Source organism: Zalophus californianus, chromosome 16 (assembly GCF_009762305.2).
Source record: "Zalophus californianus isolate mZalCal1 chromosome 16, mZalCal1.pri.v2, whole genome shotgun sequence".
Taxonomy (NCBI): domain Eukaryota; kingdom Metazoa; phylum Chordata; class Mammalia; order Carnivora; family Otariidae; genus Zalophus; species Zalophus californianus.
In genome coordinates, this window is record NC_045610.1 from 46,042,756 (window position 1) to 46,065,550 (window position 22,795).

Genomic DNA, 22,795 nt, shown 5'->3' on the forward strand with positions numbered 1-22,795 from the left:
TCTGTTGCCAATCTAATATTTTTACCATTGTAGGTTACATATCTCTTCTCCCGAGCTGCTTTCAGGATTTTCTCTTTGTCTCTGAGACTCGTAAGTTTTACTATTAGATGTCGGGGTGTTGACCTATTTTTATTGATTTTGAGAGGGGTTCTCTGTGCCTCCTGGATTTTGATGCCTGTTTCCTTCCTCACATTAGGGAAGTTCTCTGCTATAATTTGCTCCAATATACCTTCTGCCCCCCTCTCTCTCTCTTCTTCTTCTGGGATCCCAATTATTCTAATGTTGTTTCGTCTTATCGAATCACTTATCTCTCGAATTCTGCCCTCGTGATCCTGTAGTTGTTTCTCCCTCTTTTTCTCAGCCTCTTTACTTTCCATCATTTGGTCTTCTATATCACTGATTCTCTCTTCTGCCTCATTTATCCTAGCAGTTAGTGCCCCCATTTTTTATTGCACCTCATCAATAGCCTTTTTGATTTCGACTTGGTTAGATTTTAGTTCTTTTATTTCTCCAGATAGGGTTTCGCTAATAACTTCCACGCTTTCTTCAAGCCCAGCTAGTATCTTTAAAGTCATGATTCTGAACTCTAGGTCCGACATTGTACTAATGTCCGTATTGAGTAGGTCCCTGGCTGACGGTACTACCTCTTGTTCTTTTTGCTGAGGTGATTTTTTTCGTCTTGTCATTTTGTCCAGAGGAGAACAGATGAATGAGAGAACAAAATGCTAACAGGTTTACAATGTCCCCAGCAAATATACTGTATACAAATCAGAAAAGACCTGAAACCAGGGGAAAAGAAAGGGAAAGAAATAAAAAAGAAAGAGAAAAAAAAAGATAAAAACAAAACAGAACAATACAAAAAAAGCAGAATGTGATCAAATATGATCAGGCTAGTGCATAGATCAGTGCCACACACTAGATTTTGGGCGTATTTTGGTCTGTTAGAAAAAAGTGCCTCCTAAAATTTTAAAGGAAGAAAGACATATATGTACAAAATAAGGGTTGCTACAATGAAGGGATAGAAGATGACTGTAAAGATGAAAATTATAATAGATTTTATAAAAGGACTTGATAAGATAAGAAGTTGTTTGAAAAAAGAAAGAAGATTTAAAAAAAAAAGAAAGAAAGAAAAAAGGGAGAGAATGTGATCAGGCAGGAGACTAGAACAGAGCCATACACTAGTGATTTAGGGTATATTTTTATCTGTTAGAAGAAACTGTATCTCAAAATTTTAAAGAGAGAACAACTTATATATATATGCCAAAAATAAGGGTAACTACTATGAAGGGATAAAATATGACTCTAAAAATGAAAAATAAAAAATGTTTTTTTTTAAAAGAGATTGATAAGATGTTGGTTGAAAAAGGGAAAAAGAAAAAGAAACAGTTAACAAAAATTAACTTTGATGAACTAATGAATCATGGTAAAAAAAAAGCCATGAATTCTATGTGCAGTATTCCCCTAGCGCTGGAGTTCTCCCATTCTCCTTGATCAGTAAACTTGGTCTTGGCTTGCTGGCTGTTCATGCTGATCTTCTGGGGGAGGGGCCTGTTGCTGTGGTTTCCAAATGTCTTTGCCGGAGGCTGAATTGCCCCGCCCTTGTCGGTCTGGGCTAAGCAAGCTGCCCGGGTTTGATCTCAGGAGCTTTTGTTCCTTGCAAGCTCTCTGTACAGCCTTGGAGGACCAGGGCAAAAATGGTGGCCTCCCAATCTCCACCCGGAGGAGCTGAGAACTCGGGGCCCCGCTCCTCAGTGCGCCCCCAGAGAAAAGTAGTCACTCCCTTGTCCCTGGTCTCCGGCTGCACTCCGTGCTCACCCGGCCTGTGACCCAGCATTTGTATCTGTGGCACCCGACCCCGTGTGGAGTCTCCAAACCCAGCAGATCCCTGCGGTGCGTTCCCGCGCCGCTCCTCCCTGGGAAGGAAGGGGAGTCTCCCCGGATCTGCCGCCTGTTGGGTCCCTGCTGTGGATCACAGTTTATGGCAACCCCAAGCTGAGAGCCCGCGCCTCAGCTCTGTCTCTGCAGCTGGCTTCCCCGCTCCGATACCTGGGAGCTCTGGTGCACTCAGGCTCCCCCGGTCTTTCTGTGACCCCAAGGGTCCTGCGACCCCACTGTCCCGTGAGGGTTCCACCCCCGCTTAGCCACTGGAGCGACATCCCTCAGCGGAGCCGACTTCTAAAAGGTCCGATTTTGTGCTCCGCGGCTCTATCACTTGCCAGAAGCGGCCGGCGGAGGCCCCTCCCCCGCCGTCTATCCTCCCGAATATCGCCTCGGATTCACTTCTCCGCATGTCCTACCTTCCAGAAAGTGGTCGCTTCTCTGTTCAGAGAGTTGTTGCTACTCTCCTCTTTGATCTCCTGTTGAGTTTGTAGGTGTTCAGAATGGTTTGATCCCTATTCAGCTGAATTCCTGAGACCAGACGAAATCTAGGTCTCCTACTCCTCCGCCATCTTGCTCCGCCCCCCTAGAGAGGTCTTAATAGTTTTCTAAGCTTTTTATTTTTTAGGTGAAAGCCCTTTGAAAAGTGCAAGTTATCGTTGGAAGAATTAGAACATTTGTCTATATAACACTCATATATAGCTGCTCTTTGATCTATTTACAAAGAATTTTCCTGACCTCTCTATATTCTCTGCTGGGATATATCCTTATTTGGAAAGCCATTTCTTGCCTTAAATTTAGCTTCAGGTAAAAAATAAGATCAGATCTGCCTCTCAGGGAACAACTGGCAATGTGTGAAGACAGTTTAGATTGTCAAAACTGATGGGGGAGGGTTGCTAGCATCTAGTGAGTAGAGGCAAGGGATGCTGCTAACCATCCTATAATGTATGGGACAGTATCGCCCCCAAACAATTATCTGGACCCAAATGTAATTTTGCTGAGGTTGAGAAATCCTGTTTTAGAATTATAAAATTGCCAAACCTATTTTGAAAGTACTTTTTAATAGGTTAGTTATTGTTGTTGTTGTTTTTAATCCTGCTTAGAACAAGTAAAAAAAAAAAAAAAAGATAAATAGAATGTATTTTTATTCTAACCTCCTTTTGTTTTAAGGTAATACCTGGACTAGTTCTGAGTTGTTCTAAACTGCTCTCTGACTGTAATATGGTCCATCTATGCAAATGGACATATTTTATTTCTATCACTTGTCTCTCAAATAGATCTCTATAGCAATTTGCATTTTTGTAGAAAGTGTATAGGATGAAGGGTGTAACTGCAACTTGTCCTAAGGAAAAGCTCCAGGACTAGATATATAGGTAGGCAAGCAGAACTAGAGAAGGACAATTCAGACTAATAATTAAGTATTTTACTGAATATATGGGCCTGGGCATTAACCTGCCCTCTTAGGGAGAAAGGGAACATTTGTGACATTAGAATCTCAGTCACATTTAAGGAGCTTGGTGGAGGTTGACAAATCCATGGAGTCTAAGAAGTAAGAGGAAGATGAGTAGAGAATAATATTCTGGAAGCCAGTGGAAGATTTTGAGAAAAAGGGAATAGTCAATGAGAAATGTTACTGAGAAATGAAGTAATCTATCCATTGGCTTTCTTTCAAACTGGATAAAATCAGGATGCTGTTCCTTATGGCATAATCTCTCTCCCTCTAAATTTGCAGATTTTAGGAAAGAAGCTTTGTCTTCAAATCTGAGACTACCAAAAGCAGATGGTAAGAACTTTATATATATATAAAATATATATATAAAATATATATACACTTTTTATACACTATTTATATATATTTTATATATTATATATATATATGAAAGCATTCCCTATAAAAGAGTTATTTTTTAGGATCATTGCCAGGTGCCAGTGGATTCCTAGTCAATTTTTCCCACTCCAGCCAGAGTAATATTTTTTTCAAAAAAGTAATCTGATCATGTTATGTCTCCCTATTTATAACTCTTTAAACATTTTCCATTGCTGTTAGATAAAGATCAAAATCCTACATGTCCTAGTCCTCTAGCACAATTTTGTACCATTACCCTTATTTTCTATAATTTCAGATACGTTGGCTTTCTTTCATTTCCTTAGATCTCTCTTTTCCTCCCACCAGAAAGCTTTTGCATATTTTATTTCCTGGAATATTTTTCCCTGACCCTCTTTGCCTAGTTAATGTTTACTCATCTTTCAGATGCGTGTCAGGTTCCTCTAGGGAGCCTATCATTATCTGCTAGTCTAGGTCAGCTTCCTTTGTTATAAGCTTTCATTAAACCGTGTCTCATTCATAGCATTTATTTCATATTATAAGTACCCATTCATATTTTTTAAATGATACTAGAAATGCTCAGTATTTTTACTGTATAAAGTAACAAAAATAAGGGCATCTGGCTAGCTCAGTCAGTAGAGCATGTGACTCTTGATCTCAGAGTCAGGAGTTCAAGTCCCATTTTGGGTATAGAGCTTACTTAGAAAAAAATAAAGTAATAAAAATATTAAATAACTTAAGTCATCTTAATTCATTAATATCAAAATAATATAATTTTTCATTAAAAATTTTTTATTTGAGTATAGTGAACATACAATGTTATATTTGCTTCAGGTGTACAACATAGTGATTCAACTTTATACATTATGCCATGCTCACCACAAATGTAACTACCATCAGTCACCATACAAAGCGATTACAATATCATTGACTATATTCCCTACACTGTGCCATGACATATTCATTACATAACTGGAAGCCTGTCTCTCCTACTCCCCTTCACCCATTTTGCCCATCCTACCCCCCCTTCTCTCTGGACATTATCAGTTTGTTCTCTATATTGATAGGTCTGATTCTGCTTTTTTTTTTTTTTAAGATTTTATTTATTTATTTGACAGAGAGAGAGAGCACAAGCAGGGGGAACAGCAGAGGGAAAGGGAGAAGCATGTTCCCCGCTGAGCAAGGAACTCTACACGGGGCTCGATCCCAGGACCCTGGGATCATGACCCGAGCTTAAGGCAGATGCTTAACCAACTGAGCCACTCAGGCACCCCCTGATTCTGCTTTTTGTTTGTTTTTTTATTTGTTTTGTTTTTGAGATTCAACATATGAGTACAATCATATGGTATTTGTTTTTCTCAGTCTGACGTATTTCACTTAGCATAATACCCTTTAGGTCCATCCATGTTGGCAAAATAGCAAAAAAAAAAAAAAAAAAAAAATCAACAAACAACAAAACTCATTCTTTTTCATGGCTGTGTCATATTCCACAATATACTACATCTTTATTCATTCACCTACTAATGGACACTTGAGATACTTCCATATCTTGGCTTTTTTTTTTTTAAAGATTTTATTTGTTTATTAGACAGAGACACAGCGAGAGAGGGAACACAGCAGGGGGCATGGGAGAGAGAGAAGCAGGTTTCCCAGTGAGGAAGGAGCCCGATGTGGGGCTCGATCCCAGGACCCTGGGATGACCTGAGTCGAAGGCAGATGTTTAATGACTGAGCCACCCAGGCGCCCCGGCTGTTAGTTTTAAATAGAAAATATTTTACTTTTTTTCTACAGAGATTTTAGTTAAATATATATACTTAATTTGATTGTTCACCTATAATGGACTTCGGACAAAATATTTTGCACTTTTTAAAACAATAGTATCTTGTATATATTTATTTATCTTTGTAGAGATTAAAGAAGCTGCTCGTATCTTGTCAAGTGTTGATAATGGCAAGATTGGTATACCTAACTTGGAACGTGCCCTGGAAAGTTTGAATGTTAATTTGACTGAGGAGGACATCAGTGAAGCCCTTAAATGTTGTGACATCAGTGGTGAGCATTTTTTTGGTTTGAAATTCTTTTCATTTTTCCCTGTTTATGAGAAATAGTCTTAAAGCATATATATGTGGGTAAAATGCTAAGGGTAGTCACACTGGAGACTTAGGTTGATACAAATTAGAGCCAAAATAGTCTTCTAATTTAAATATTTATTGACCATATCTATCTGTTCATACTTATCTGGATATGTATGCTTGTTTAGATAATTACCATTCATTTCTTATAAGCATGGGTGGGAAAATACCATTGTGTTAAAACAGACATGATACCAGCTGCTTCATTTTGATATGCAGTCTTTCTTCAGAGGGGATCTACCTTCATCTGTCCTTTTATAGTACTTGTCTCATTCTGTTTTTTAACCAGAGGAAATACCCAAAGTTTCACTACATTTTAGAAGAACAGTTATTTATTTTTGGTCATTGTTTCCAAGTGGGCATATATTTATCTGTGTTTTCCATTTTTAACTTCATGTAATATGTACTTGATCTCCTTTCCTATTATATATTCACTCTTAAGTGTCAAATCATGTGGGAATACTTTTAGAAGCTGATGAGTTTCACTGGTTTTAGGTGGCTTTTTATTTGGGGCTTATCTTAACCAGCTTGTTTTTTCTATGGGAATCCCATGAGTCTGGATTTAAGAATACCTCCCCAGCACAGTTTGGTTATTGCCTTTGCCAGGTACCCTAGATTATTATTGACCTCAGTCAATTTATATGTTTTGACCTGGGGTTTCTCATATCATGAGAGCAGCATAAATTTAGACTCCAAACCCACAAGAGATGCAAGAGATTCTTCACAGGAGATTTTTTCCCCCACTGCCTCTCAGAATTAGGAAGATTTAGGTCTCCTTGTTGTTTACCTGCGGCTGTGAATACAGTGTTTTAATCTCCCTTTCACTGGATTGAACTTCTTTAAGCATCCCAGTTTTTTTTTTTATTAACATATAATGTATTATTTGTTTCAGGGGTACAGGTCTGTGACTCATCAGTCTTATGCAATTCACAGCACTCACCATAGTACCCACCCTCCCCAATGTCCATCATCCAGCCACCCCATCCCTCTCACCCCCCTCCACTCCAGCAACTCTCGGTTTGTTTCCTGAGACTAAGAGTCTCTTATGGTTTGTCTCCCTCTCCGGTTTTGTCTTGTTTCATTTTTCCCTCCCTTCCCTATGATCCTCTGACTTGTTTCTCAAATTCCCCATATCAGTGAGATCATATGATAATTGTCTTTCTCTGATTGACTTATTTCGCTTAGCATAATACCCTCCAGTTCCATCCACGTCATTGCAAATGGCAAGATTTCAATTTTTTTGATGGCTGCATAATATTCCATTGTATATATATACACCACATCTTTATGCATTCATCTGTTGATGGACATCTTGGCTCTTTCCATAGTTTGGCTACTGTGGACATTGCTGCTATAGATTTCAGGGTATATATGCCCCTTTGGATCACTACATTTTATCTTTGGGGTAAATACCCAGTAGTGTAATTGCTGGGTCATAGGTAGCTCTATTTTCAACTTTTTGAGGAACTTCCATACTGTTTTCCAGAGTGGCTGCATCAGCTTGCATTCCCACCAACAGTGTAGGAGGGTTCCCCTTTCTCCACGTCCCTGCCAACATCTGTCGTTTCCTGACTTGTTAATTTTAGCCATTCTGACGGGTGTGAGGTGGTATCTCATTGAGGTTTTGATTTGGATTTCCCTGATGCCGAGCGATGTTGAGCACTTTTTCATGTGTCTGTTGGCCATTTGGAAGTCTTCTTTGGAAAAATGTCTGTTCATGTCTTCTGCCCATTTCTTGATTGGATCATTTGTTCTTTGGGTGTTGAGTTTGGTAAGTTTTTAATAGATTTTGGATACTAGCCCTTTATCTGATATGTCATTTGCAAATATTTTCTCCCATTCTGTCGGTTGTCTTTTGGTTTTGTGGACTGTTTCTTTTGCTGTGCAAAAGCTTTTTATCTTGATGAAGTCCCAAAAGTTCATTTTTGCCCTGGCTTCCTGTACCTTTGGTGATGTTTCTAGGAAGAACTTCCTGCGGCTGAGGTCGAAGAGGTTGCTACCTGTGTTCTCCTTTAGGATTTGGATGGACTCCTGTCTCACGTTTAGGTCTTTCAACCATTTGGAGACTATTTTTGTGTGTGGTGTAAGGAAATGGTCCAGTTTCATTCTTCTGCATGTGGCTGTCCAATTTTTCCAACACCAATTGTTGAAGAGACTGTCATTTTTCCACTGGACATTCTTTCCTGCTTTGTCAAAGATTAGTTGACCATAGAGTTGAGGGTCCATTTCTGGGCTTTCGATTCTGTTCCATTGATCTATGTGTCTGTTTTTGTGCCAGTACCATACTGTCTTGATGATGACAGCTTTGTAATAGAGCTGGAAGTCCAGAATTGTGATGCCGCCAGCTTTGCTTTTCTTTTTCGATATTCCTCTGGCTATTCGGAGTCTTTTCTGGTTCCATACAAATTTTAGGATTATTTGTTCCATTTCTTTGAAAAAGTTGTTGGTATTTTGAGGGGGATTGCATTGAATGTGTAGATTGCTCTAGGTAGCATTGACATCTTCACAATATTTGTTCTTCCAATCCATGAGCATGAAATGTTTTTCCATTTCTTTGTGTCTTCCTCAATTTCTTTCATGAGTATTTTATAGTTTTCTGAGTACAGATCCTTTGCCTCTTTGGTTAGATTTATTCCTAGTTATCTTATGGTTTTGGGTGCAGTTGTAAATGGGATCGACTCCTCAATTTCTCTTTCTTCTGTCTTGTTGTTGGTATATAGAAATGCAACTGATTTCTGTGCATTGATTTTATATCCTGCCCCTTTACTGAATTCCTGTTTGAGTTCTAGCAGTTTTGGGGTGGAGTCTGTTGGGTTTTCCACATAAAGTATATCATCTGCAAAAAGTGAGAGTTTTACTTCTTCTTTGCTGATTCGGATGACTTTTATTTCTTTTTGTTGTTTGAATACTGAGGCTAGGGCTTCTAGTACTATGTTGAACAGCAGTGGTGACAGTGGACATCCCTGCTGTGTTCCTGACTGTAGGGGGAAAGCTCTCAGTTTTTCCCCATTGAGTATGATATTCGCTGTGGGTTTTTCATAGATGGCTCTTATGATATTGAGGTATGTACTCTCTATCCTTACACTGTGAAGAGTTTTAATCAAGAAAGGATGCTGTACTTTGCCAAATGCTTTTTCTGCATCTATTGAGAGGATCATCGGTTCTTTTTTTTTAATAATTTTTTATTGTTATGTTAATCACCATACATTACATCATTAGTTTTTGATGTAGTGTTCCATGATTCATTGTTTGTACATAACACCCAGTGCTCCACGCAGAATGTGCCCTCTTTAATACCCATCACCAGGCTAACCCATCCCCCCACCTCCTCCCCTCTCGAACCCTCAGTTTGTTTTTCAGAGTCCATCGTCTCTAGTGGTTTGTCTCCCCCTCCGACTTACTCCCCTTCATTCTTCCCCTCCTGCTATCTTCTTCTTTTTTTTCTTAACATATATTGCATTATTTGTTTCAGAAGTACAGATCCGTGATTCATCAGTCTTGTACAATTCACAGTGCTCACCATAGCACATACCCTACCCAATGTCTATCACCCAGCCACCCCATCCCTCCCACCCCCAACCACTCCAGTAACACTCAGTTTGTTTCCTAAGATTAAGAATTCCTCATATCAGTGAGGTCATATGATACATGTCTTTCTCTGATTGATTTATTTCACTCAGCATAACACCTTCCAGTTCCATCCATGTCATTGCAAATGGCAAGATCTCATTCCTTTTGATGGCTGAGGATCATAGGTTCTTGTTCTTTCTTTTATTAATGTGTTGTATCACATTGATTGATTTGCAAAGCATCCCAGTTTTATTTGGTATCTAAATTCAAACTCTCCATGTAGCATGGACCCAAGTTTTCTTTTATGAATATGCATGAGCATTTAAATCAAGCACCTTGCCACTTTGGGTTCTGATATGTATCCCCAAATAGCTGTAGGCTCACTCTTTTCTACTCTTGATCTCTGTGCCCACTTAACTTATTATTATTTACTTTTCCTATAACTTAATCATGCATTTATAGAATATTGTAGTTCATACAGCATCTCTAGGGATTTGTAGCGTGATGATTTCTGTGCTATCCAGCTTGCCATTTTGTTGTAAGTTAAAGTCTCCTTAATGTAGTTGATAGCTGTATATTTTCTGCTGTGGTAACATTACTGTGTCTTACTTCAAGTGTGTGTGTGTCCTAATAGTTAACCTCTGGCCTGAGGCTACGTCAGTTCAATACCACATCCTCTAGCACTTTCTGGCTTTTGTGACTTAGACAAGTTATTTAATTTCTCTTTGCTTTCATCTTTTAAAGATATCAAGCATACCCATGTTATAGAATTATTGTAAAGATTTTGGTTAATAAATGTAAAGCATCATAAAAGGATCCTTAGTATGTATAAGGAACTGAAAAGTTATGTAAGTTTTTTTTTTTTTATGTTCAATTAGACAACATATAGTAGAACTAAAAAAAAATTAGCTATTGAGATCATTAACTGTTCAATGGATAGTTTCTAAAAGTATGAAAAATTATATTGAAACAGTTTCAGTCATTTGAGATAGAAAATAAGGTAGAATGGAATTTTAGGTGTTTTAAGTTAGAACATTTATTTTATGTACAAATTCACAGTATCAGGTTTTTAATGTCAGCATGCTTGATTTTGACTTTACAGATAATAAGGAGGTGAATTTAAAAGATTTCTTTGAAAGAATTAAAGAAAGTCCACACTTCAAAGAGTCCATAGGTAAGTGAATACTACTAGTTCAAAGAAAAATGCCTGTAAAATAAAGATATGAAATCATATTAAAAAATCAATATCTGTATTTCAAGTTTTTACTCTGTAGTCTCAATAGTTTTAAAAAGGATTTTAAGCAGCTTATAAAGTAGAAATAATATAGCAATATAAAATGGGGAAATGGGACAAAGTTTTAATGGAGGGAAAAGAAATAAAACAGAGTTGAAGAAGATACATAGTAAACACCTTTGCTGTTATTACAAAGTCCTTCTTCAAGAGGAGGTAAGTTTTTCTTCATTCAAGGGGTTCTGGATCTATGAAGGAAATCCAGTCTGGAAATCGAGTGAGGGATCACTACTCTCTGTTGTGTCATCTCAGGTTAGGCCTCTGGAGTTTTCAGGTCTCCTCAGCTGGACTGCCCATCTATTTCATTTATGGAAATCTTAACTTCAACTAATCGGTTTCTCTAAATCCTCGTGGTATTGATCCCCATATCATTCTTATTGCCATATCATCTCTGTTGCCTAACCACATCATTTTGCCCCTGCTGTATAAAGACTGTTGCTTGGTCTTTGTCCCCGAAGTTCCTCTTGTCCTCCTTAAAATTAGGGAGGTATTGAAATTTCAATACCGACATCTTTTCCTAACCCCTACATCTACAGGGAACACCTACAAAGAACTCTCCACAGATGCAGACACACCTGTCATAATGTATTTCACAATGCTTTGGTGAAACAAATGTCTTTTCTTTTTTATATTTTAATATCTCTAAAATTAGAACACCTTTATTATTGATGGCATTATTTATTAGATGTACATTTTTATTGAGATATTCACATACCATAAAATCCATCCTTTTTAATTGTACAGTTCAGTGGGTTTTGGCATATTCACAAAGTTGTGCAACCAGCACACTCTAATTCTGGGACATTTTCATTGCCTCGAAAAGAACCCTGTAGGCTTTAGTAGTTATTTCCACCTCTCCCTGGCCACTGACAACCACTAATCTACTTTCTGTCTATATTGATTTGCCTATTATGAATGTTTCATATAACTGGAATCCTATTACATGTGACTTTTGTGTCTGAGTTCTTTCATTTAGCATACTGTTTTCAAGATTGATTTGTATTATAGCATAAATGAGTACTTCATTCCTTTTTGTGGTGGAATAATACTCTATTATATGATTATACCACATTTTCTTTAGCCATTTATCAGTTCATAGACATTTGGGTTGTTTCCATTTTTGGACTATTATCAATAATACTGCTATGAATATTTGTATACTTTTTTTGAGTACAGGTTTTTGTGTGGACGTATATTTTCATTTCTCTTGGGTATATACCTGGGAATGGAATTGCTGAGTCATATGATAACTTTATGTTCAACTTAAGGAACTGCTGGAGTGTTTTCCGAAGCAGCTGCCCCATTTTACATTCTCACAAGCAATGTACATTTCTTTATATCCTTGTCAACACTTGTTATTGTCTTTTTTATTATAGACTAGTCTAACAAGGATCTCACCATGATTTTGTTTCGCATTTACTTGGTGGCTAATGATGTTGAACATCTTTTCATGTGTTTGTTGGTGTATCTTCTTTGGAGACATGTATCCTTTGCTTATTTTAAAATTGAGTTATTTGTCAAGTTGTAAGAGTTGATATATTCTGGATACTACACCTTTATCAGAGACATGATTTGCAAATCTTTTCTTCCATTTCAAGGGTCTTTTTTCTTTCTTGATGGTGTCCTTTGAAGCAATCACCATACATTACATCATTAGTTTTTGATGTAGTGTTCCATGATTCATTGTTTGCGTATAACACTCAGTGCTCCATTCAGTATGTGCCCTCTTTAATACCCATCACCAGGCTAACCCATCCCCCCCACCCTTTCAACTTTTTGGGGAACCTCCATACTGTTTTCCAGAGTGGCTGTACCAGCTTGCATTCCCACCAATAGTGTAGGAGGGTTCCCCTTTCTCCCCATCCCCGCCAACATCTGTCGTTTCCTGACTTGTTAATTTTAGCCATTCCGACTAGTGTGAGGTGGTATCTCATTGAGGTTTTGATTTGGATTCCCCTGATGCTGAGCGATGTTGAGCACTTTTTCATGCGTTTGTTGGCCATTTGGATGTCTTCTTTGGAAAAATGTCTGTTCATGTCTTCTGCCCATTTCTTGATTGGATCATTTGTTCTTTGGGCGTTGAGTTTGATAAGTTCTTTATACATTTTGGATACTAGCCCTTTATCTGATATGTCATTTGCAAATATCTTCTCCCATTCTGTCGGTTGTCTTTTGGTTTTGTGGACTGTTTCTTTTGCTGTGCAAAAGCTTTTTATCTTGATGAAGTCCCAAAAGTTCATTTTTGCCCTTGCTTCCCTTGCCTTTGGCGATGTTTCTAGGAAGAAGTTGCTGCAGCTGAGGTCGAAGAGGTTGCTGCCTGTGTTCTCCTCTAGGATTTTGATGGACTCCTGTCTCACATTTAGGTCTTTCAACCATTTGGAGTCTATTTTTGTGTGTGGTGTAAGGAAATGGTCCAGTTTCATTCTTCTGCATGTGGCTGTCCAATTTTCCCAACACCTTTTGTTGAAGAGACTGTCTTTTTCCCATTGGACATTCTTTCCTGCTTTGTCGGTTAGTTGACCATAGAGTTGAGGGTCCATTTCTGGGCTCTCCATTTTGTTCCATTGATCTATGTGTCTGTTTCTGTGCCAGTACCATACTGTCTTGATGACGACAGCTTTGTAATAGAGCTTGAAGTCCAGAATTGTGATGCCACTGGCTTTGCTTTTCTTTTTCAACATTCCTCTGTCTATTTGGGGTCTTTTCTGGTTCTATACAAATTTTAGGATTATTTGTTCCATTTCTTTGAAAAAGTTGTTGGTATTTTGATAGGGATTGCATTAAATGTGTAGATTGCTCTAGGTAGCATTGACATCTTCACAATATTTGTTCTTTCAGTCCATGAGCATGGAATGTTTTTCCATTTCTTTGTGTCTTCCTCAATTTCTTTCATGAGTATTTTATAGTTTTCTGAGTACAGATCCTTTGCCTCTTTGGTTAGATTTATTCCTAGTTATCTTATGGTTTTGGGTGCAGTTGTAAATGGGATCGACTCCTTAATTTCTCTTTCTTCTGTCTTGTTGTTGGTGTATAGAAATGCCACTGATTTCAGCACAGTTTTTAAGTTGGGTGAAATCCAATTCATATTTTCTTTTGTCACTTCTTTTGATGTCACATCTAAAGATAATCCAAGATCATGAAGATTTATACTAATGTTTTCTTCTAAGAGTTTTATAGTTTTAGCCTTTTAATTTCAGTCTTTGAGTTAATGTTTGTATGTAGTGTGAGATGGGAGTCCACTTTAATTCTTCTGCATGCAGATATTCAGTTATCCCAGCATCATTTGTTGACAAGATTATACTTTCCTCATTAAAGGGTTTTGGCATCCTTGTCAAAAATCAATTGATCGTAAGTGTATGAATTTATTTCTAGACTCTCAATTCCATTCCACTGATTTTTATTTATTCTTATTCCAGTACCACATGGTCATGATTACTACAGCTTTGTGGTAAAGAAATAACTTAAGCAATAATCTTTAACCAGAGCAGGGCATCAGAATTACATGTAAGCTTGATCCACCTGGTTCTACTTCTGGGCTATGATGGAGTAGCTTCTATCAAACCAACCCTCCTGCTGAGAATAACTAGTAATATCTGGACTAAATTAAACAGCATCAACAACCACAACTGTTTGAAGGCATTGGAAAGCAACCAAAGCTGTCAGGGTTTATGGGGCTATAAGATAAATAGAAAGAGCATGACTTGTAGCTGCAACAGCAGCTGCTGCTGCTTCTTCTCTGTTTTGTCTCTGTAACATAACTTTAAGTGAAATAATGCAAATTTTGATGTAAACTCATTTGTAATGCTTCACAGTTATTTCAGAGGCCACATAGGAAGTATTATGTAGCCAAAGGCAGAAAGGTTGACCACTTACATATGTCAACTTGAAAGGCACATTAGTTAAGAGCATGGGTTTTGGAACTATGGTGCTTGAACTTGAATCCTGGCCCCGCCACTTACTAGCAACACATTCTTTAGTAAATCACTTAACCTCAGTTTCTTCATCTGAAAAACAGGGATAATAATGCCTATCCTGGAATTGTAATAAGGCTTAAATATGTAAAGTAGAAGTACTTAGAACAGTCTGTAGCACTTAGTAAGTTTTCAGTAATGCTAGCTATTATAATACATAATGGTTTTTAAAACTATACTGGTAGTTTCATGTAAAATTCTTTTATGTTGGCGCACTGGGTGACTCAGTCAGTGGGACATCTGCCTTCAGCTCGGGTGATGATCCCGGGGTCCTGGGATCAAGCCCTGCATTGGGATCCCTGCTCAGTGGGGAGCCTGCTTCTCCCTCTCCCTTTGCCTCATCCCTCCCCGCCCCAGCTCTCTTGCGCATGCACTCTCTCGCACTCTCTCTCAAATAAAATCTTTAGAAAAAAAAAAACAAAATTCTTTTATGCAACCCAAGCTTTTTAAGTGAAAGTGAATAATATACTCTTATTTCTGCTGTTGAAATATTTGTTTTTGCTCTTTTTTTGCAGCTACACAGCTACTCTTAGCTACTACCCAAATTCTCCAGAATGATCTAATTGATGCCTCTGAACTCAAAGCATTATTGATGAACAATGACTTTTATGCAGCTAATGTTTTACTTAATGAAGTATTAAGACATGAACCTGAACCTGGTGAGTAGTTTGAATGCATCTGTGTTATAAAGGCCATCATCTACCAGTGGGGGTGGGAGATGTATGGATGGGATACACAGCAATGGAAGGCATCCTATGGGAGCTGCAGTGGGATGACTGGGGAACATCACTGCTGCCCTGGTGTGCCAAGCCTGGGCCCTGTGAAACCAAATGGACGGGTAAGTCAGGGCCTACTTTATACCTGTAGGTGGCAGTACTTGGGACATGAGGTTACTTTGAACTGACTGGCATGGATGGTACTCAGTCAGAATGCCATGCACAGAATACAAGAGTCCTTGAGGCCCTTTGCCAGGTATCAGCCCTTTGGAAGGTAAACTATGCTGATATCCAGGAATACCTCTGGGGGTATTGCACGTGGTGTTGGCTCAGGGACACAGATATTTATAAATGTACAAAATAATTTCATTATTTTAATGACTGATATTGTTGAATATTATCTTTGCTCTATTTTCAAAAGAGATGGAGAGTAGTCTTTATTTTTCTATTCTCTGTAAGAGATTCCTCAGATGTTAAGTAGAACCCACAGGTGAAGCCTAATGGGCCTAGAGATTTATTTATGGGAAAGTTCTGGATTATTGTTTTAATTTCTTAAATTGTATGGGATTACAAAGAAAATATTATATTTTCTTGTTAATATTGGCAGGCTCTATTTTTATAGGAATTTGTCCATTTCATCTGACTTTTTAAATTTACTGGATAAAGTTGTCCTTGACCTCACTTTTTATCTTTTTTGATGTCTGCCTGATCTGTAATAATATCTTCATTTTCATTCTCGGTATTAGTGATTTGGAGCTTTTTTTTTCACTCAGTCTCCACAGAATTTTTCTTTTCCTTTTTGTAAAATTGAGATACAATGGATATAGAATATTTTGTAAGTTTAGGGTATATATTGTGTTGATTTGATACATGTATATTGTAATATGATTATCACCATAGTGTTAGCTAACACCTCTATCACATCACATAATTATAATTTCTTTTTTGTGGTGAGAACATTTAAGGTCTAGTCTCTTAGCAACTTTCAAGTATATAATACAGTATTAGGTCAGCACAGCATTAAATTTCCAGAACTTACTCATCTTCCAACTGCAAATTTGTACCTTTAACAACATCTCCCCAACTCAACGCACTCCCCAAGTTGCTGGTAATGACCATTCTACTCTGTTTCTATGAGACTGGCTTTTTTAGATTCCACTTGGTGATATATACAGTATTTGTCCTTGTCTGGCTTATCTCCTCTAAGCATAATGCCCTCGAGACCTATCCATGTTGTTGCAAATGGCAGAATTTCCTTCTTTCTCATGGTGGAATAATATTCCGTTGTATATGTGTGTATATATATATATATATATGTATATATATATATATATATATATATGCTACATCTGTTTATTCATCTGTTGATGGACACTTAGGTTGTTTCCATATCTTGGCTTTTGTGAATAATGCTGCAAAATACATGGGAGTGTAGATATCTCTTAAAGATCTTTTTTCATTTCCTTTACACGTATACCCATAAGGGGGATTGATGGATCATATGGTAGTTCTATTTTTAATTTTGGGGCAAGCCTCCATACTGTTATCCATAGTGGCCGCATCAATTTCCATTGCCATCAACAGTGTATGAGGGTTCCCTTTCCCCACATCCATGCAAACCTTCATCTCTTGTCTTCTTGATGATGGCCACTCTAACAGGTGTGAATGATATCTCATTGTTGTTTTGATTTGCATTTCCCTGATGATTAGTGATGTCGAACACCTTTTCATGTACCTGTTCGCCATTTGGATGTCTCCTTTGGAAAAAAATGTCTATTCAGTTACTCTGCCCATTTTTTTCATCATTTTGTTTGCTTGTTTGTTTGTTATTGAACTGTGTGAATTATATATTTTGGATACTAACTATCAGATTTTTGGTTTGCAAATATTTTCTCTCATTCTGTAGGTTGCCTTTCCATTTTGCTGATTTTTTTTTTCTGTACAAAAGCTTTTAAGTTGGATGTAGTCCCACTTGTTGATTTTTGCTTTTGTTGTTTGTGTTTTGGTGTCATGTTCAAAAAATCATTGCCAAGACTGGTGTCTGAAAGCTGCTTCCTTATATTTTCTTCTAGGAATTTTACAATATCAGATCTTACATTTAAGTCTTTAATCCATTTTGAGGTAACTTTTTTGTGAGTGGTATAAGATGGAGCCCTAATTTCATTTTTCTGGATATAGTTATCCAGTTTCCCAACACCATTTATTGAAGAGACAATCCTTTCTCCATTAAATGTTCTTGGCTCCCTTGTCAAATATTAGTTGAGTCTATGTGGGGGTTTATTTCTGGACTCTGGACATTTTTGTTCTTTTTTACCACCCCACAGCCCATGAACATTTAACACCACAGATAAATATTTGCTGATGTACTGTGGCCACAAACCATTGTAATAGCTAAGATTTTTTTCTCCTCCTCTAAGAACTGGTTTTCCTCCTTGAAAGCCTGTTGCTCTCCATGAGAATGTATGTCTTGAAAGTATCTAGAACTTTAATTTCTAGATATACTGCTAAATCCTACTTTCTAGTATTTTACTTAGACTTTAACATTTGTAAGGAATATTGATCTATAGCCTCTTACCCTACCCATGATATGTTTTTGTTTGTTTGTTTGTTTTGGGGTTTTTTTGTAGTTTTGGGGCAAGTAAGAACTACTGAAGGGTTTTATTCAGAGGAGTAACCAGATTTTTTTTTTAAAAGAGAAAGACCTCTCTTGCTGCATTGCAGAAAATAAATGTAGAGAAATGAGACTAATGGCATAGAGTTTTAACAATGCTGTTGTAATACCACAGGCATTAACTAGCATAGGGATATATTCAAGAAGTATCTGGAAATAATTAAATGGAAATTGGTAATCATATGTATGCAGAAGTTAAGGAAGAAGGAATAGTATAGGCTGACTCCTAGGCTTTTCACTTTTATTATAATTTGACTATTAGCTTCTGACATATTAATTCAGAATCAGTAACTCTTTCAGCCAAACTTTACTTTGCATTACAGAAAATGGCAAGATTACCATTCAAGAATTTTTAACTAAGTTCTGCAATACATTGAGAATTCCTAAAGTCACAGGTAAGTTTTACTTAATATGTATCCACTGCCTATATCGGGAAGGACAGGCAGTGGTTTTCATGTTAAGACAACACAGGAATAGATAGTTAAAACACAGGTAAGTAAGAAACAATATGAAGATAAAACAATACAATATTGGGTTATATAATTTTTGTCCAGATTATATGGCAAAGACTGCTAAGCTTACCCCAAACTCAGAATTGTAGGTAGTTTTACTCTAGTAGTGCTAGAAAATTACTAGATTATATGTTATTCTCTGAGATTATTCTCTAGGTATACCTGACCTAAATTTATTGGAAAGTTATAAATGATTAGAAAATAATTTTTAAAACTTTTGAAAAACCTAGCAAAGTGGATCTTATGCCTGTCTTTTTTGTTTTGAATATATCCTCAGCCACTCTCTTGACTACATTGTTTTAGGGCAAATTTATGTTTATTACACTGTAACTTACATATAGTAAAATCACCTGTTTTTAGGCATACAGTTCTTTGAATTCTTGAAAATAATGTCATGTAACCATTACTAAACAGCACATAGAATTTATCACCCCAGACATTCCTTTATGTCTTTGTATAGTCCGTCGCCTCCCTGAAACTTCATTCCTGGTAACCACAGATCTGTTCTTTGATTCTATAAAGTTTTGCCTTTTCTAGAATGTCACATAAATGAAATCATAACATATGAAGCTCATTTGAGTCTGGTTTCTTTCACGTAGCATATTATACTTTATATTCATTAACCTTTTGCATGTAATTTGTTTCATTTTATTGATGAGTATTATTCCATTATATGAATGTACAATTTATCCATTCACCAATTGATAGACTATTGAATTGTTTCTGGGTTTTGGTGATTATGAATGAAGCTTCTAAACATTTACGTACAGGTTTTTGTGTGTATGTATATTTTCATATCTCTTAGTTGAATACAAAGAAGTTGGATTGCTGGGATACACAGTAAGTGTATATTTAAATTGATGGAAACTTCCAAATATGATTTTATGATAGATAACACCCATTTATGATAAAAACTCTCAACAAAGTGGCTATAGAGAGAACATATATCAACATAATGAAGGCCATATATGACAAGGCCACAACTAACATCATACTCAATGGTGAAAAACTGGAAGCTTTTCTTCTAAGATCGGGAACAAGACAAGGATGCCCGTTCTTGTCACTTTTTAGTTTAGTTTTGTTTATTGAAGTACAGTTAACATGCAGTGTTGTATTATTTTAAGGGGTACATCATAGTGATTCAACAATTCTTTGTATTACTTAGTTCTGCTCATGGTAAGTGTAGTTACCATCTGTCACCACAAAATGGTATTACAGTATTATTGACTATTCCCTATGCTGTAATTTTTCTCACCACTTTTATTCAGCTTTTATTCATAGTATTAGAAGTCCTACTGAGAACAATTAGACAAAAAAAAAAAAAAAGAAAAGGCATCCAAATTGGAAAGAAAGAAGTAAAACTGTTACTATTTGCAGATAATATGACATTATATATAGAAAACTCTAAAGGCCCTACCAAAAAAACTTAGAACTAATAAACAAATTCCATAAAGTTGTAGAATATAAAAACAATATAGAAAAACCAGTTGCATTCTATTCACTAATAAACTATCAGAAAAAGAAATTAAGAAAGCTATCCCATTATAATTACACCAAAAAGAATAAATTTAAGCAAGGAGGTGAAAGACCTGTACACTGAAAACTATAAGACACTGACAAAAGAAATTGAAGATGACACAAACAAATGGAAAGATATTCCATTCTCAGGGATTGGAAAGACAAATATCGTTAAAATATCCATACTACCCAAAGCAATCTACACACTCATTGTAATCCCTATCAAAATTCCAATGGCATTTTTCACAAACCTAGAACAAATAATCCTAAAATTTGTATGGAACCACAGAAGACCCTGAATAGCCAAAGCAATCTTGAGAAAGAACAAAGCTAAAGCCATTCTACTTTCTGATTTCAAACTTTATTACAAAGCCATAGTAATAAAACTTATATGGTATTGGCATAAAAACAGACACATAGATCAATGGAACAGAGCAGAGAGTGCAGAAATAAGCCCTTGCATATTTGGTCATTTGTTCATGACAGAGCAGCCAAGAATATACAATTGGACAGGACAGACTCTTTGATAAATGGTTTCGGGAAAACTGGACAGCTCTATGCAAAAGAATGAAACTGGACTGCTATCTTAGACTATGCACAAAAATTAGCTCAAAATGGATTAAAGACTTGCATATAAGCCCTGAAACCACAAAACTTCTAGAAGAAAACATAGGCAGTAAGCTCTTTGACATCGGTCTTTGAAAACATTTTAAAAACCCCAAATTGTGTCTATCAATACAATACCATAGGTAAAGTCAAAGAACAAAGAACAAAATGGGAGAAACTATTTGCAATGTATATCACAGAAGAAATATAGAAAAGCGGGCAAAAGTCATGGATATACAAGTCATAAAAAAGATATAAAATGGCCCATGAACATATTAAAAGATGTTCGATTTTATTCATAATATGAAATATGCAAACTAAAGTAGAGATGCAATTTCTCACCCATTAGACTGACAAAAACTGAAAACCTTAACAACATATTCTGTTTGTCAGGTTGTAGGGAAAAAGGCATTTATCTATAACTCATGAGCATGTAAAATACTACCATTCTGGAGGGAATTTGTCAATGTCTAACAAAACTATATATACATTTACCTTTTGACTCAGCAATTCCACTTCTAGGAATTTTCCCTGAAGATACCCGGCACCAGTGTGTAAATACAGATGCATAAAATTATTCATTACAGAATTATTTGAAATTGCAAAATTATGGAAAATACTTAAAGTGTAAACATTGGAGATTAGTTAAATAAACTATAGCTTCTATATTGTACAACTATAAAAAGGAATTAAAAAAAAGAATTTTATACCAGTACTTTTTATACCACTGATTTTATGCCTTTCCAACATTTAAAGCTACAGATTTCCCTCTGAGCACTTTCATTGCTCTCACAAAATTTTATATGTTATGCTTTGATAATAACTTATTTAAAATATTTTCTAATTTACCTTGTGATAGCTTTTTGAAATATGAGTTGTTTAGAAATGTACTATTTAATTTCCAAATATTTGGACAATTTCTAGGTATCTTGTTACTGGTTTCTTTTTTTTTATTTTTTTATTATTATGTTAATCACCATACATTACATCATTAGTTCTTGATGTAGTGTTCCATGATTCATTGTTTGTGCATAACACCAGTGCTCCACGCAGAACGTGCCCTCCTTAATACCCATCACCAGGCTAACCCATCCCCCCACCCCCCTCCCCTCTAGAACCCTCAGTTTGTTTTTCAGAGTCCATCGTCTTGTTACTGGTTTCTAATTTAATAACCTTTGCCAGAGAATTTATTTTGCACAATTTAAAAGCTTTTAAATTGATTAGATTTGTTTTAAAGACTAGCATGTGGTCTATCTAGGTGAATATTCCATGTGCACTTGAAAGAACGTATATTCTGTAGTTGTCGGGTAGTGTTCTATAAATATCCATTAGGTTAGATTGTTTGCTAGTTTGATTGAATATTCTAATTCTTACTGATGTTTATTCTACTTGTTCTATTAATTACTAAGTGCAAGGTGTTCAAATCTGCAGCTCTGATTGTGGGCTCATCTATTCTTCCCTTTAATTCTTTAAGTTTTTGCTTACAAGAAAGCTCTTGTTAGATGTACACATTTGGTATTGCAAAATTTATATATATGACCTTATGTAATGTACTTTGTCTATTGCTCTCTTTTGTCTTATTTTTGTTGCTCCTTTGTTCCTTTCCCCCAATTTCCTTATTTACATTTATACATTTATGTGTACTTGTTGTCACCTATCTTATTTTATTTAAAATAAAGCTTTTAATTGATATTGCTAAATTATTTTACAGAAAGTTTATCAAATTATCCATAGGCAATATATGAAAATAATTATTCTTGGTGCACTTAAATATTTCACATTATAATTATCCATCTCTCTGTTTAGTTCTTTCAGTTTTTGTAATACATGTTTTTCAGACTCTCTCATTAAGTACATACAAATTTAGAACTGTTATGTTCATCTCATGGATTAAAATGTCATAATGAAATGTTTCTCTTTATCTCCAAAAATTCCTCTTCACATAAGGTCTACTTTGTCATATTTGTATAGCTACACTGCTCTCTTTTGTTTAGTGTCTATCTATTATAGCTCTCTTTTTGGGGGGGTTTCTTTTTTTTTAATTTAAATTCAATTAATTAATATATAATATATTATTAGTTTCAGAGGTAGAGGTCAGTGATTCA

At 36.2% G+C, this 22,795-nt stretch overlaps 1 protein-coding gene across 2 annotated transcripts in view; it reads left to right on the forward strand.

Annotated features, from left to right (window-relative positions):
- Positions 1-22,795, forward strand: part of EFCAB13 (EF-hand calcium binding domain 13) — a 314,516-nt gene that overhangs the window by 109,658 nt on the left and 182,063 nt on the right. For both annotated transcript variants that reach the window (XR_003515406.2, XM_027568521.2), the window contains exons 21-25: positions 3,611-3,661; positions 5,612-5,755; positions 10,508-10,579; positions 15,183-15,326; positions 18,378-18,449. Coding sequence is in view for 1 of the 2 variants with exons in the window: in XM_027568521.2 (XP_027424322.2) it covers positions 3,611-3,661; positions 5,612-5,755; positions 10,508-10,579; positions 15,183-15,326; positions 18,378-18,449 (483 nt within the window). In the remaining variant the exon portion in view is untranslated. The remainder of the gene's footprint in view (positions 1-3,610; positions 3,662-5,611; positions 5,756-10,507; positions 10,580-15,182; positions 15,327-18,377; positions 18,450-22,795) is intronic.